Source organism: Mustela lutreola, chromosome 5 (genome assembly GCF_030435805.1).
Source record: "Mustela lutreola isolate mMusLut2 chromosome 5, mMusLut2.pri, whole genome shotgun sequence".
NCBI classification, from domain to species: Eukaryota; Metazoa; Chordata; class Mammalia; order Carnivora; family Mustelidae; genus Mustela; species Mustela lutreola.
Window position 1 is genome coordinate 84,396,614 of NC_081294.1, and position 13,825 is coordinate 84,410,438.

The 13,825-nt window shown below is 37.6% G+C and overlaps 1 protein-coding gene across 3 annotated transcripts in view; it reads left to right on the forward strand.

Annotated features, from left to right (window-relative positions):
* STK32A (serine/threonine kinase 32A) overlaps positions 1-13,825 on the forward strand; it is a 135,412-nt gene that overhangs the window by 44,422 nt on the left and 77,165 nt on the right. The window contains exon 2 of one of the 3 annotated variants that reach the window (XM_059174976.1): positions 9,058-9,293. The exons of the other annotated variants lie outside the window; for them this stretch is intronic. Coding sequence (XP_059030959.1) covers positions 9,211-9,293 — 83 coding nt within the window. The 5' untranslated portion in view covers positions 9,058-9,210. The remainder of the gene's footprint in view (positions 1-9,057; positions 9,294-13,825) is intronic. 3 annotated transcript variants of the gene reach the window in all.

Consider the following 13,825-nt stretch of genomic DNA (forward strand, 5'->3'; position numbering starts at 1 on the left):
TCTCATCCTCCCTGTCAAACACCCGGTCCCTTCTATACTCATCAAAGTGGAGTTCACTTCACACTACGGGATTCCTGTTGCAATGATATATTTTTGACTAAAATCAGTTCTTATCTTAGTGTCCGGCTGTGTTATCTTAGGGAGACATGTGATTACGTTAAGGATCTTTAAAAGGAGAGGCTATCCTGAATGATCCAGTGCCATCATTGGAAGAAGTTGTCCTTGAGTATGGCTCTGATGAGCTTGGGTAAGTGGAGAACAATGGACAGCAGTCCCTGAAGAACTTAGCAAAGAACAGTGTTAATCGTGTGACCGATACATAGTAATGGCTGCACACATGGTTGTTGACTGACCAACTGATGGACTAATAGACAGGAAATTGAGCCCTTAAAATGCAGACATTCACTTACTTGTTTACTCATCAGTATTGCCAAGAATTTCTTTCTTGTGTGCGTCTGGGTGGCTCAGTAAAACTTCTGCCTACGGCTTAGTCATGATCCCAGGTTCCCGGGATCAAGTCTCACATCAGGCTCCCTGCTTGGCAGGGAGCTTGCTTCTCCCTCACCCTCTGCCTGCCACTTCCTCTGTTTGTGCTCTTTCTGTCAAAGAAATAAATAAAATCTTAAAAAAAAAAAAAAGAATTCCTTTCTTGCAAACAACACAGGAAGCTATTAGAAAATGCTAAAATCAGGCTAAGAAGTTCTTTGGGAAGACACGGAGTGGCTTACAGTCTCAAACGTAATGCTGGAGTAGCAGGTCTTGAGAAAGTGAAGGACAAAGGCAGTTCTGGGAATCTAGGGAGCAGAAATTAACAGACAGGCCCTCATGGCTCTCTCAGCTGGGATGAATCAGCTCCCATCAATTTTCTAACCTTATGTCACCCAGTGAAGGTTCAAAGTCCTGGGAGAGAGTCCAACTGGCCTTGCTCAGAAAACATGCCTGCCCCTTGGCTAGAAGAAAGAATAAAATAACTCCTGATTCCCAGACTGTTGACCTGAGCCACTAGGTGAATGACTGTGTCATTCACTAAGATGGGGAGATCTGAGGAGGATCAGATTCATTGTGAAAATCAAGAAATCTTTTTTAGCTGTGTTCATTTTGAGCTGCCTCTTAGTCATCCAAATAGAGCTGCTGCATAGGCAGTAAGTCTGAAGCTCAGAAGAGAAATCCAGGGTCCAAGGAGAAGGCCAGCAAAACACAAATATGGGAAAAATCGACTTGTAGATGCTATTTAGACCAGGGGCTTGAATGGCAGATCTCTGGAGAGAAGTTAAATAGCAAGAAAAGGGCCAAGGGCTAAAGACCTAGAGCACTCTTATAGTTCTGACAGAGGAAGACTCAGGAAACTGGACCAAAAAGCAACAGCCTGGAAGCTAGCCAACAAGATAGGTGTAAACCAGGCAACAGCAGCATCCTAGAATCTAGAGGCTGTTTCACAAAGGAAGGGGTGCTAACTATTGCAAGTGATGCAGAGAGGTCAGGAATAAGGAGAAAACTGAGAGCAAACTTGGCCTTGGGAAGATACAGATATTGTGAACTTGATAAGAGCCAAATCCAAAAAATAAGACAAAGGATCAAAGGGACTGGCTTCAGGAGCACACAAGGAGTGAGTGATGTTATTTTTGAAAGGTGGGATGCAAAATGGTTTTATTGTGTTGTGAGATCCATCCATATTTCATGGGTAGCAATAATGTATTATCATTTCTCTCTCATTTTCCATTGTATGAATATCCCATGACTTGTTTACACATCTTTCCACTGATGGGTATTCGGGGGTGTTTCCAGTGTGAGACTTTTACAAATAGTCCTGTTATTAACATTCTTGTTTGTATCTTCTGGTAAGCAGGATCCATATATCTGGGATGGAAACATAGGAATTAAGTCATTGGATCCTGGGATTTATGTAGGTTTAGCTGGTATACAGGTTTCCAAAGAAGTTGTACCAGTTTATACTCACATTGGCTATGTCTGAGAATTCAGGTTGCTGTAAAAACCTCACGAACATTGGGTATTGTCAGTTTCTTCACATAGGTGTGCCAGTAAAGGGGTAATGGCTTCTCATTGTGGTTTTAGCTTGGATTTCCCTGGTGATTTACGAGTTTGGCCACATTTTTATATAATTGTTGGTCACTTTAAATCCTCTTTTATGAAGTGCTGAAGTCTTGTACATCTTTCTACTGGTTGCCTTTTTTCCCTCATTTGTCCATTTTTGAATATAAATTGTTTGCTCTATCTGTGAGTTACTTTACACTCCGCAAGGATGTTAATTTTTTATTTTATTTTATTTTGGTGTGGAGTCACTCAAAAAGCTTGAATTTAAGTGTGGCCTAGTTTATCCATCCTTTCCCTTACGGGTAGTATGGGAATCTTTACCCATACCGGGTTTCCTAGGAGCATTACTGTTTTAGCTTTGAAATGTAGATCTGTAATCCAGGACCAAGATTCACTTTTTCCCCATATGGAAATCAAATTAGCCCAGCGCCATTCACAAAAGTTTCTCCTTTTCCTATTGCGCTGCAATAACACATATGCTGAGAGTCATCCCACCAAATACATGTGGATTTGCAGACTTTGTTCTATTGATCTCCTTGTGTGCATTTACACATCTGTCACACTACCTTAATTACTGTAGCTTTCTATGGATAGCAGAATTCAGTAACATAATTCTTCTTCTGGATTATCTTGACTGTGGTTGGCCCTTTGCAATTCTGTATAAATTTCACACTCAGCTAGTTAACTTGTATTTTAAAAGCTGCTGGTATTTGTAGTGGCTTATGCTGAAACTAATTCAGACAGAATTAAGGTCTTTTTAAAATAATAAACCTTCCAATTCGTGAACTTCCTATATACCTTTCTGTATATTTCTCTCTTTGGTTTCACTTTTTATTGTAGAGATATAGCATATATATCTTTAGATTTATTCCTGGGTATTTAATATTTTTGATGTGATGATAAATGGTAATTACTTACCCAGATTTTATTCTCCAGTAGTTTGTTGCTTGTTGAGCAAACTACAGTTGATTTTGAATATTGACTTTGTATCCAGTGAACTTGCTAAATTCTCTGCTTATTTCTACAGGTTGGCCTGTAGACTATTCTGGATTTTCAATATTTGCAATCATGTTATTAACTAATGATAAGAGTTCCTTTTAAACTCATGCTTACTGCATTTGCACTGAGAACAGAGTAGACATCCTTGTCTGTCCTGATTTCATGGGAGAGTTTTTCAAGATCTCAAGATAGCACACGATGTTTGCTTTTGGCTCTTTGTAGATATCCTTCACCACAGTAAGGAAGTTTTCCTTCAGTCCTAGTTTGCTGGAAGTTTTTACCATGAATGAGTATTCTATATTGTCAAATGTGTTTTCTTTTTTCTTGAGATCATTTCTATTATGTGGTGAAGTAAATTAATGGATTTGCAAATCTTATAATGAGTTTCCTAAAATAAAACGTACTTGGTCCTGTTCTATTAAAATAAATGCTAGTTGGTCATGTTCTATTATCTTTTAAAAATTATATACAACTGTAAAATCAATAAAAATAATTTTTAAGAGCCACTTAACCTGATAAATGGTAATACTGTAGTGGAACAAAATCACACTATAACTGACTACCCTCCAGTTTGAGATAAAACATACTGCCTCTCCCTGCTCCCATGGAGGAGTATCCCACTGCTGGATATCAAAAATAGAGAGGGACAGAAAAGCCTCAGGAGATGAGGGTCAGAGGCAGAAATATCAAAACATGTCTGAAGATGCAGGTGGTCTGGTTAGACTCTAAATCCCTAGTCAGGTGAAGGAAGTAGGGAGCATGACAAATGGAGAAGCTAGAAGGAGGTCATGAAGGACACAAGTAAGAATCTCTTTGTCGGGGGGCGCCTGGGTGGCTCAGTGGGTTAAGCCGCTGCCTTCGGCTCAGGTCGTGATCCCAGGGTCCTGGGATCGGGTCCCGCATCGGGCTCTCTGCTCAGCGGGGAGCCTGCTTCCCCCTCTCTCTCTGCCTGCCTCTCTGTCTATTTGTAATCTCTGTCTGTCAAATAAACAAATAAAATCTTTAAAAAAAAAAAAAAAAAAGAATCTCTTTGTCGGGTAGCAGTGCTGGGAAGCCCTTCCCTGACCCTGGAATTCTGAGACTTAGGTAACCTGGTCGATAAGGAAACACTGCTTTTCTGGCTAGACAGGCAGAGGGTAGATCAGACCCTGTGCCCGGGTGAACTTTTTGTCTCTCTCTTTCATCCCCCCTGGAGAACTAGCCAAACAACATGTTTGACTCAGCCCCTCTCGGACCTCTTAGCATCCTTCAGGTATCCCCAGCCACTTTCAGGATCACACGTGGCCATTTGTAATCCCATCAAGGACCCAAAATCATCCCACTGGACTGTCTCTCTGCAGTTGGTCTCCAGGTCCCATGAAGCATGTAAAGTTTTAGGTTCTACCACTTTTTTCCTCTGGACCCCTGATAAATTCTATGGGTGAGAGTCTGGTTTAATTGTTCTTCATTATCATCTGAGCTTGTGTGTTGGCTTTTGCTTTTATGTAAGTAGCAAGATGGTGTTATTCTTCTTTGTCTGCTTACTGACTGTGTTATTCTCTGAGGGAACTATCTCAAGAGGTTCTGTAGAAAATAATAAAGCCAAAATTTCCCCAGAGAAGCTTCATAAAGAACATCTCCAGAGCCAGTACAGATGAGCTGGCAGATCACAAAATTGCATTCAGATCTCTGTCCAGAGAAAGGTCAGGGCTTGGGGAAAATCAACGACTGCATCAGAACATCGGGAAAATAGTCTGCAAGCTGTTATGTGTAATTTTTTAAAAATCACTTGCAATCTTTTTCATTGTGAAAATTGTAGACTTTTGCTCATTTTACTGGAGTCTATAGTTCATGATTCGAAGCAGGCAGGTACCTGTATTACATTGTCTGAGGCTTTCCTGACCCCTCCCCGCCTCGAATCTCTGTCCTCCCTGTCCCCCATGGTCAATCAAAAGTAGGGCCTCTGTCAGCCTCTATTATAGTATCCTGCACTTTCCTTTCACGGCCTCTAGCACATTTTTTAACTACATATTTGTTGTTCAGATATTTATTTCTATTTCCTCCTGGGTTCCTGGGTTTCCTCCTTCAGCTTTAGCACCTTGTACAAGTAAATATACAATAATATGTATAAAATGGCCACTGACTAAAAAGTGTTCATTAGGTACCGAGCTATATGCCAGGGGTTGCTGATAGAAACAGAGATGAGCAAAATACAAATTCATCAAATCATCCAGCCAAATGAGGATTTCAGGCAAAAAAAATTCTAATGGTTATAATACAATATAATACAATGCAATCACTTACAGCTAGGTTTCTGGAGTGTTCTATAAAGCAATGGCAGGCTGCTGGGGAAAGGTAGAGAGAGAAACACAGAGGGATAATGTTTAATTTATGTCTGGTGAGAAGAGGTTAAGACTCTCAGGTGGAGGGGAGATGAACCTAGACCCAGAGTCTTTATGTCTCCTGAGATGTACATAGAAGTTTCTTGTGGTTAAAAGGAAGTTTTCATGAGCATTTATTATGACTATTTTAAGGTAGTTCTCTCAAATTCATTCTAACTACTGCTAAAAAGATCTACATAAATTCTCAATTATCCATGCTGATGAATTTTAGATATGTGTGTGTTTAACCTAAATACATCGTATACATAAAATAGACAAGAGTGGATGAGGTCATTTCTGCATGTTTTGATGAGAGCATGGAAGGTGTGTTTTTTCCTTCAAGAACTTTATAAGACTACTTATGAGACAGGGAGAGATCACTTCATAAGTGTCAAATCTTTCTCTACTGCTTGGTTTTTTCTGAAGTTGAAAACTTCTGGAAATTTGGTAACACTCCAGAGAGAGAATATGGAGAAATAGGCACTCTCATAGATGGCTGGTGGGAATTCAAAATGATACACACCCTCTGTGGAGATAAATTTGGCAATATAGAGCAAACATTACATATGCCTTGCTTTTTTAAAAAAATTATCTTAGCAAACCTACTTCTGGGAATCCCAAAGTTTTTCTGTTCAGAATACAAAAAGACATTTACAGAATTTTTTTCCCACTACATTATCAGTAAGAGCAAGAAACTGGAAACAACCTATATGTACTCCAATAAGCAACAAATTGGTGAAACATGTGCCATCCATAAATGCAGCTCTGTGCATCTGAGAGAGGCAATGAGAAATAGATCTATCTACTATTAAGGTCTGTGCTCCAGAATATACTGTTAAGTGGGAAAAACAATGTGGCCTCAAATTCATCTACAGATTCTACACAATCCTTGTTAAAATCCCAGCTGGCTTCTTTGTAAACATTGACAAGCTGACCTGAAAATTTACATAGACATTTAAAGATTTGAAATCTAAGAAATTCAAGGGAATTACTAAAACAGTCTGGAAAAAGAAGAATAAAATTGGAGGGTTCACACTTCACAATTCGAAAATTTACTCCAAAGCTATAGTGATCAAGACAGTGTGGTGCTGACATAAAGTTAGTCATGGGACAGAACTGAAAATCTAAAAATAAACTCACATTTACAGTCAGTTTGCTTTTGACCAGGGTGCTAAGACAATTCAATGGGAAAAATGTCTTTCTAACAAATGGTGTTGGGACAGCTAGATACCCAAATGCAAAAGAATGAAGTCGGACTCCTATCTCACATTCTACACAAAAATGAACTCAAAATGGATATAGACCTAAATCTAAGAGCTAAGACTATAAAACTCTTTTAACAAAAATAGGTGTTGATCTTTGTGACCTTAGATTAGGTGATGATTTCTTGGCTAGGACACCAGAAGCACAATTAGCAAAAGAAAACAACAGATAAATTAGACCCCATCAAAATGGAAAACATTTGTCCTTCAAAGACACCATCACGATCAAGAAAGTGAAAAGACTATCCACAGGATGGGAAAGATTATCTGCAAATCATGTATCTAAGGAACTTGAATCTAGACTATATAAAGGACTCCTTCAATTCAATAACAAAAAAGGGAAATAACTGAATTTTAAAATGGACAAATGGTCTAAAAAATATTTTTCCAAAAAAGATAAGTGGCCAATAAGCCCATGAACATGTGTTCAATGTTGCTAGGCACTAGGGAAATGCAAATCAAGACCAAAAGATATACCACTATACACTGATTGGAAAGACTACTCTTCTTTTTTTTTAAATGGGAAATAAAAATTGTTAGTAAGGTTGTGAAGAAAATGGAACCACTGTGCATTCCCACTAGGAATATAAAATGGTGAAGTCACAGTGGAAAACATTTTGGTGGTTCCTCTTAAATGTGGAATTACCATGCAATCCAGGAATTCCACTTCTTAGCATATACTAAAATAACTGAAAGCAAGGACTCAAATGGGTACTTGTACACTGATGTTCACAGCAACATTGTCACAACAATCAAAAGGTAGAAAACAGCCATATATCCATCAACAGAGGAATGGATCAACCAAAGATGGCATATGCATCCACTGGAATCTTAATCAGCCTAGAACAGAATTGAAATTCTGGCACATGCTACATTATGAATGAACCTGGAAAACATTATGCCAAGTGAGATAAGCCAGATACCAAAGGGCAAACATGGTATGATTCCACTTAGGTGCCTAGAATACACAAATTCATAGAGACAGAAAATAGAGGTAGAAAAAGAAGGAAGAATGAGGAGTTATTTAATGGGTACAGTGTCTGAAATGAGAACTAATGAGGCACATTCATAATAGTTAGAAAAGAGAGTACATATTGATTTGTGAATTTTGTTAGTAATTCACAATTACTTTGACTTCAAAGTAATGCTGCCTTTGACTTCACTGTGGGTAAATCTAATTGCAAAAGATTTTTGCTTTTCGATGACTGCTGGCAGGGACATCTTAATCAGGTATTATTAACAACATAGTTTGTAGTTATAAAAATAATTATGAGGTTACAAACTCAAGACTGTAACCTCAGCAAAGACCATTAAATAGTTTAGAAGCCACACAGAAGTTGAAAATATATATGAGAAACAATCCTGAAAGCTTCTATGATGGGAGAAGGCTCTCTTCCTAGATAGGCATGACCTTGTACCTTGCTGGGAGAGAAACTATAAAAACAGGCACATATTCTACTATATTGGGTGAAAACAAAAATTTCTTTTCAATTGTATTATTATTTTATTATGAAAAATAAAATCTTACTCCTTCAGCTTAAAAAAAATGGGTACAGTGTCTGTTGGGGAGGAAGAAAAAATTCTGGAAAGTACCTCGTGGTCATGTTTGCACAATATTGTCAATGCATTTAATGTCACTGAATTGTACACTTAAAGTGGTTAAAATAATAAATTTTATACCATATATATTTTACTATAATAAAAAGTATTTTTAAAGAAGTTACCAATGAAGAGATGGAGGCATTACAGGAAGAGAAAGAGATAGAATCTCAACTTTTCTCAATATACCTTGTTTTACAGATTTCACTTTGAAAACATAAGTATTTTACATAACTATAAAATAGCATTAAATTTTTTAAAGAATTCAAAAAAGTGCAACATAAAATGACACAAATTTACCTAAATATATATCCAGTTTGTAGCATAACCACACAGAAATGTACTATTCCAAGTCACCTTTAAGCAATAACTTGACTGTACATCAGTAAGGTACAATAAAGGTACAGTAAGGTACAGTAAAGGTACATCAATGACAAAAAAAAATAGAAAAAATAACTTAAAGTGTAGTAATGGTGTTGTAGGAGGTAGTGTTCATGTTGCTGTTCTGAGAGTGTTTTTTATATATGGTGGGATAAAGCTAACAGAATGAAGGATTATTTGGTGAAACTTCCTTGAGAGATTCCCAAATCCCTAAGAACCAGGATTTTCAGTATTGAAGATAGAAATCACTGGAATTATACTGATGAGGTTAAGAATTTCTGTTGTCTTGAATGTCAACAGAAAGTGTTATTAGGATCTTCCAATGTATATCCCTAGAGTTACATTTGTGTGTGCCTCTACACAATGTACATGAACCTATACTACATGTCTCCATCTGTTCCCAGCTCTCTCCACTGAAAAAACCTACTAACAGTGACAACGCTTCTATCATTCAAATAGTTTGGAGGAGGAATCCTACAAGATAGCCAGGAGTATTTTTTTCATATCAGAAGATCAAAAAGCTATCAAAGCCTACGAGGGTCGCATCAAAATAACACATGATCCAATTTGACTCTGTGTCTACTGGCCAAAGAACGAACATTATGAACAGAACATCATTAAGGGGGATAACATCAAACCTGTGAGTTTATTCTGTCTAAAAAATAAACAAAACTTGTTTGCTTTGGGAGATGTCTATGAAACCACCAAATCATTTTGGAAAAATGATAAAGGACTATGGAAGCATTGGTTTTACCTTTCTAATGTGAATTCTACATCAGAGCAGCCAAGTAACTGGTCAAAGGCGATTTCACTTTCTACAATACTCCAGCTAAAATATAAATTAGAAATGATAGAATTCAAATATCACAACCCCTAAACAATTCTTGGAGATAGCCATTTAGGAGATTAATAGCTGATAACACCTTGGAAAGATAGATTTATTTCTTTTTGTTTGTTTGTTTTTAAGATTTTATTTATTTGTTTGTCAGAGAGAGACACAGCGAGAGAGGGAACACAGGCGGGGGAGTAGGAGACGAAAAGGGAGAAGCAGGCTTCCTGCTGAGCAGGGAGCCCGATGTGGAGCTTAATCTCAGGAACCAGGGATCATGACTTGAGCCAAAGGCAGATGCTTAACAACTGAGCCACCCAGGTGCCCTGATAGATTTATTTCTTATAGACCTTCTGATCAAAGTACACAACACCAACAGCCAAGGAGTGGAAGGAACCAAGATGCCCTTCAACAGAATAATGGATAAAAAAGATGTGGTTCATATATACAATGGAATTTTACTCAGCCATCAGAAAGTATGAATATCCACCATTTGCATGGACATGGATGGAACTGGAGGGAATTATGCTAAGTGAAATAAGTCAAGCAGAGAAAGACAATTATTATATGGTTTCACTCATATGTGGAATATAAGGAATAGAACTGAGGACCACAGGGGAAGAGGGAGGGAAAACTGAATGGGAAGAAATCAGAGAGGGAGACAAACTATGAGAGAATCTGGACTCCAGGGAAAAAATTGAGGGTTACAGAAGGGAGGGGGGAGGGGGATGGGGTAGTTGGGTGATAGGTCTTACGGAGGGTACAGGATATGATGAGCACTGGGTGTTATACACAACTAATGAACCACTGAACATTATATCAAAAACTGTTGATGTACTGTACGTTGGCTCACGGAAGATAATAATAATAATAATAAGGTACACAACACCATCCATGAAGAAGTCTTGCCCTCCAAAATCAAACCTGAATATAAGCCATGGGATCTAACCATCATTTTCTTGAAGTAAAGAATGTTGTGGAACATGGAGAAAGACATGACAAGAATGCAGTCAACAAAATTCAGACTACAGGAATGTTACAGCAAAATTGACTTAGTTTCTCCAACAAAAAGTTACTAGGACAAAAAGAGTCAGTCAGGGAAGCTATAAAATAAAAAGAATTTAAAGGCACATAAACCAAGGACGAAGTATGGACCTTGTTTGAATCCATTTATAGGACCTAAATATTCTATGAAAGTTCTTTTGAAGTAACATTTCTAGAACAACTGGGGAAGTGTTAACATCAAGTACCTGATAAAAGGGTTGCCTGGGTGGCTCAGTGGGTTAAGCCTCTGCCTTCCGCTCAGGTCATGATCTCAGGGTCCTGGGATCAAGCCCCGAATCTGGGCTCTCTGCTCAGCGGGGGGCCTGTTTCCCCCCTCTCTCTCTGCCTGCCTCTCTGCCTACTTGCGATCTCTCTCTCTGTCAAATAAAGAAATAAATAAAATCTTTAAAAAAAACACCTGATAAAAACTACTAGTTTGGATATTTTACATAGATTAGGAATTTACTCAAATGGGTTAGTTCCTTTCTTGATAAGACGACATCAATTTATTTTCTTTTTTTAAATTGAAATGTATTTGACATATAACATTGTACAAATTTAAGGTATACAACATGTTAATTTGATACATTTGTATATCGTAATATGATTACCATTGTGGTGATGATTAGCACCTCTCTTGTTTTGTAATGATCCTTCCTTTTTCCTGGTTAGAATCCTTACATTTTAATCTCTTAGAAAATTTGATGATTATAATATTGTGGTCTATATCTACTTGACCATGGAGTAGATCTCTAGGGCTTATTTACTACTTGTTGCAAGGAGACAACATATATTAGACATATTAGGGTTGTAGGAAATATTTTTGTTATGTTTATTAGGTCCTTTAATATAAAAATATAATTAAAAAGTAAAATGTAAAATAAAATATAAATAAAAATAGAATTACTTATAACCCTACTATTTAGAAAACTGGTTATTATATTTTCAAAAAATAGTTATTCATATATAAGCATATCTGTGTAATATATTTCTTTTCCTTTCATGGTTGTATGTTTATATCCTTTTGAAGTATATCCTTTTCTTTAAGATTTATTTATCTATTTCATAGAGAGAGAATGCAGGGTTATGGAGGGAAAGGGCAGAGGGAGAGGGAGAGAGAGAATCCCAAGCAGACTCTCCATTAAGCACAGAGCCCATGCACAGGGCTCCATCTCACCACCCTGAGATCAGGTCCTGAGCCAAAACCAAGAATTAGATGCTTAACCAGCTGAGCCACCCAGGCACCCCTGATATATATCCTCTTTATGTACACTGAGCATCTACCCCATAATACATATTATAGTATGACACTGCTCTTTCCCTCAGCTTGTCTTCATAATCTTAGAAATATTTTCATATCAGAATACAGACCTGCCTCATTTTTTAAAATTGTTGTACTATGAATTTACATTAATTTATTCACATGCTTCCCTCTTGTATGTAAATTATTTTTTATTTTATGTGATATAATGAGGCTCCTTGTAAGTATATCTTGTTATGTTTTTCAAATATATCCATAGTGAAACTTCCTGGCAATAAAATTACAGGGTCAAAAGCCATGTGGGTTTTTTGTTTTGTTTCATTTTGTTTTTGAAGAGATATTTCTAAGTTGTCTTCAAAGGGGCTTTGGCCAAATTACCCTCCATCAGAGTGTAAGAGAGTAACCATTTCTCCATGTCCTCACCAACCATGGGTCTCATCAAACCTTGATGCAAGTGTCCTCACTCTGATACACTGAGGAATAGAAGTTGTACATGCTTATTTGGATTGTGAATTCCCTCCCTCTGAATTTATAGCCCAGAGAATTTAGATTGTTGTCTCAAGTTAGTTCCAGTGTTATCCAAGCCATTAATCTTTCTTTTTCCCCAGCTTGTCATTCATGCTGTGACATTTCAGTTAAACACACACACACACACACACACACACACACACACACACACACACAGCAACAACAGCTGCGTAGAGTTTTTGTAAACTGTTGAAATCAGACTTCCCCATACCTTGGGTTTTCTGTGTTGTCATGGCAAATGAATTAGGTACATTAATACTGGTGGGTTGTTTTTGTTTTGTTTTGTTTTGTTTTGTTTTTTTGTAAGAATTTCACATTGGATGTACTTTGGAAAATTACTACAGAGCCAAAGAGGAGAAATATGATGGGCCACTGCTCCAAAGACAGGTTTTAAAATTCAGATCTGTTCTTAACAATTGGGACAGTATACTCTAACCTCCTCTTGAACCATTCCTGAGGGATCTCTTCTCACATGAGCTAGCACTTCTCCTAAACTGTGAAAAGCCTGCTGTGAGCACACGCTGTTCAGAGTGTGAAAAGCATGGATTAATTGTTCTATCCTTCGAGTGCATAGGACAACATTGGTTCTTAAAAATTCTTCTATGGAGATATCTGGCTGGCTGAAGATTAGAAATGGCCCACCATTGGACTGAGAATACCCTAGAGGCATACAAATTGAATTTTGGGAGTTGACTATACGGGTATTTTTTTTTTAAGATTTATTTATTTATTTATTTGACAGACAGAGATCACAAGTAGGCAGAGAGGCAGGCAGAGAGAGAGGAGGAAGCAGGCTCCCTGCTGAGCAGAGAGCCCAGGACCCTGGGATCATGACCTGAGCCGAAGGCAGAGGCTTCAACCCACTGAGCCACTCAGGTGCCCCTAGAAGGGCATTTAAATAACTATTCTAGTCCCTGGCCAGACTTTATTATAAGCTTTTTGTTTTATGAACTGTATTGGTCACTGTTCATACAGTGTGTATGTTAACCGTGTAGATTTAGATGCAATCTTCCTTCACAATTTCCTAACATATGATTCTTGAATAAATATATAACCTCTCTATATCATAATCTTTTTTCCCTTATCCACTGTCCTTTTTTTAAAAAATAATAACTTTATTAAGGTATATCTTAAATGCCATATAATTCACCCATTTCAAGGGAATAATGCAATGATTTTATGGAATGGTGCAGTAACCGCTATAAATCAATTTATATATCTTTTTATTCTCTCAGTGAGATTGCTTTTACCCTTGTAGAGTTAGTCCCCATTCCTACCCTGAGCCCCAGGCAACTACTGATTGAGTTACTATATCTCTACTTTTGCCTTTTCTGGCAATTTCATATAAATTAAATCACCAATAAGTCATCTCTTGTGTCTGGCTTCTTTTCATGTAGCTTAATGTTTGCAAGGTTCACCCATGTTGTAACCTGTGCTAGGAGTTCATTCCTCTTTAGTGCTGAATAATATTCCACTGTATGAATATACACATTTTGACCATTCACCAGTG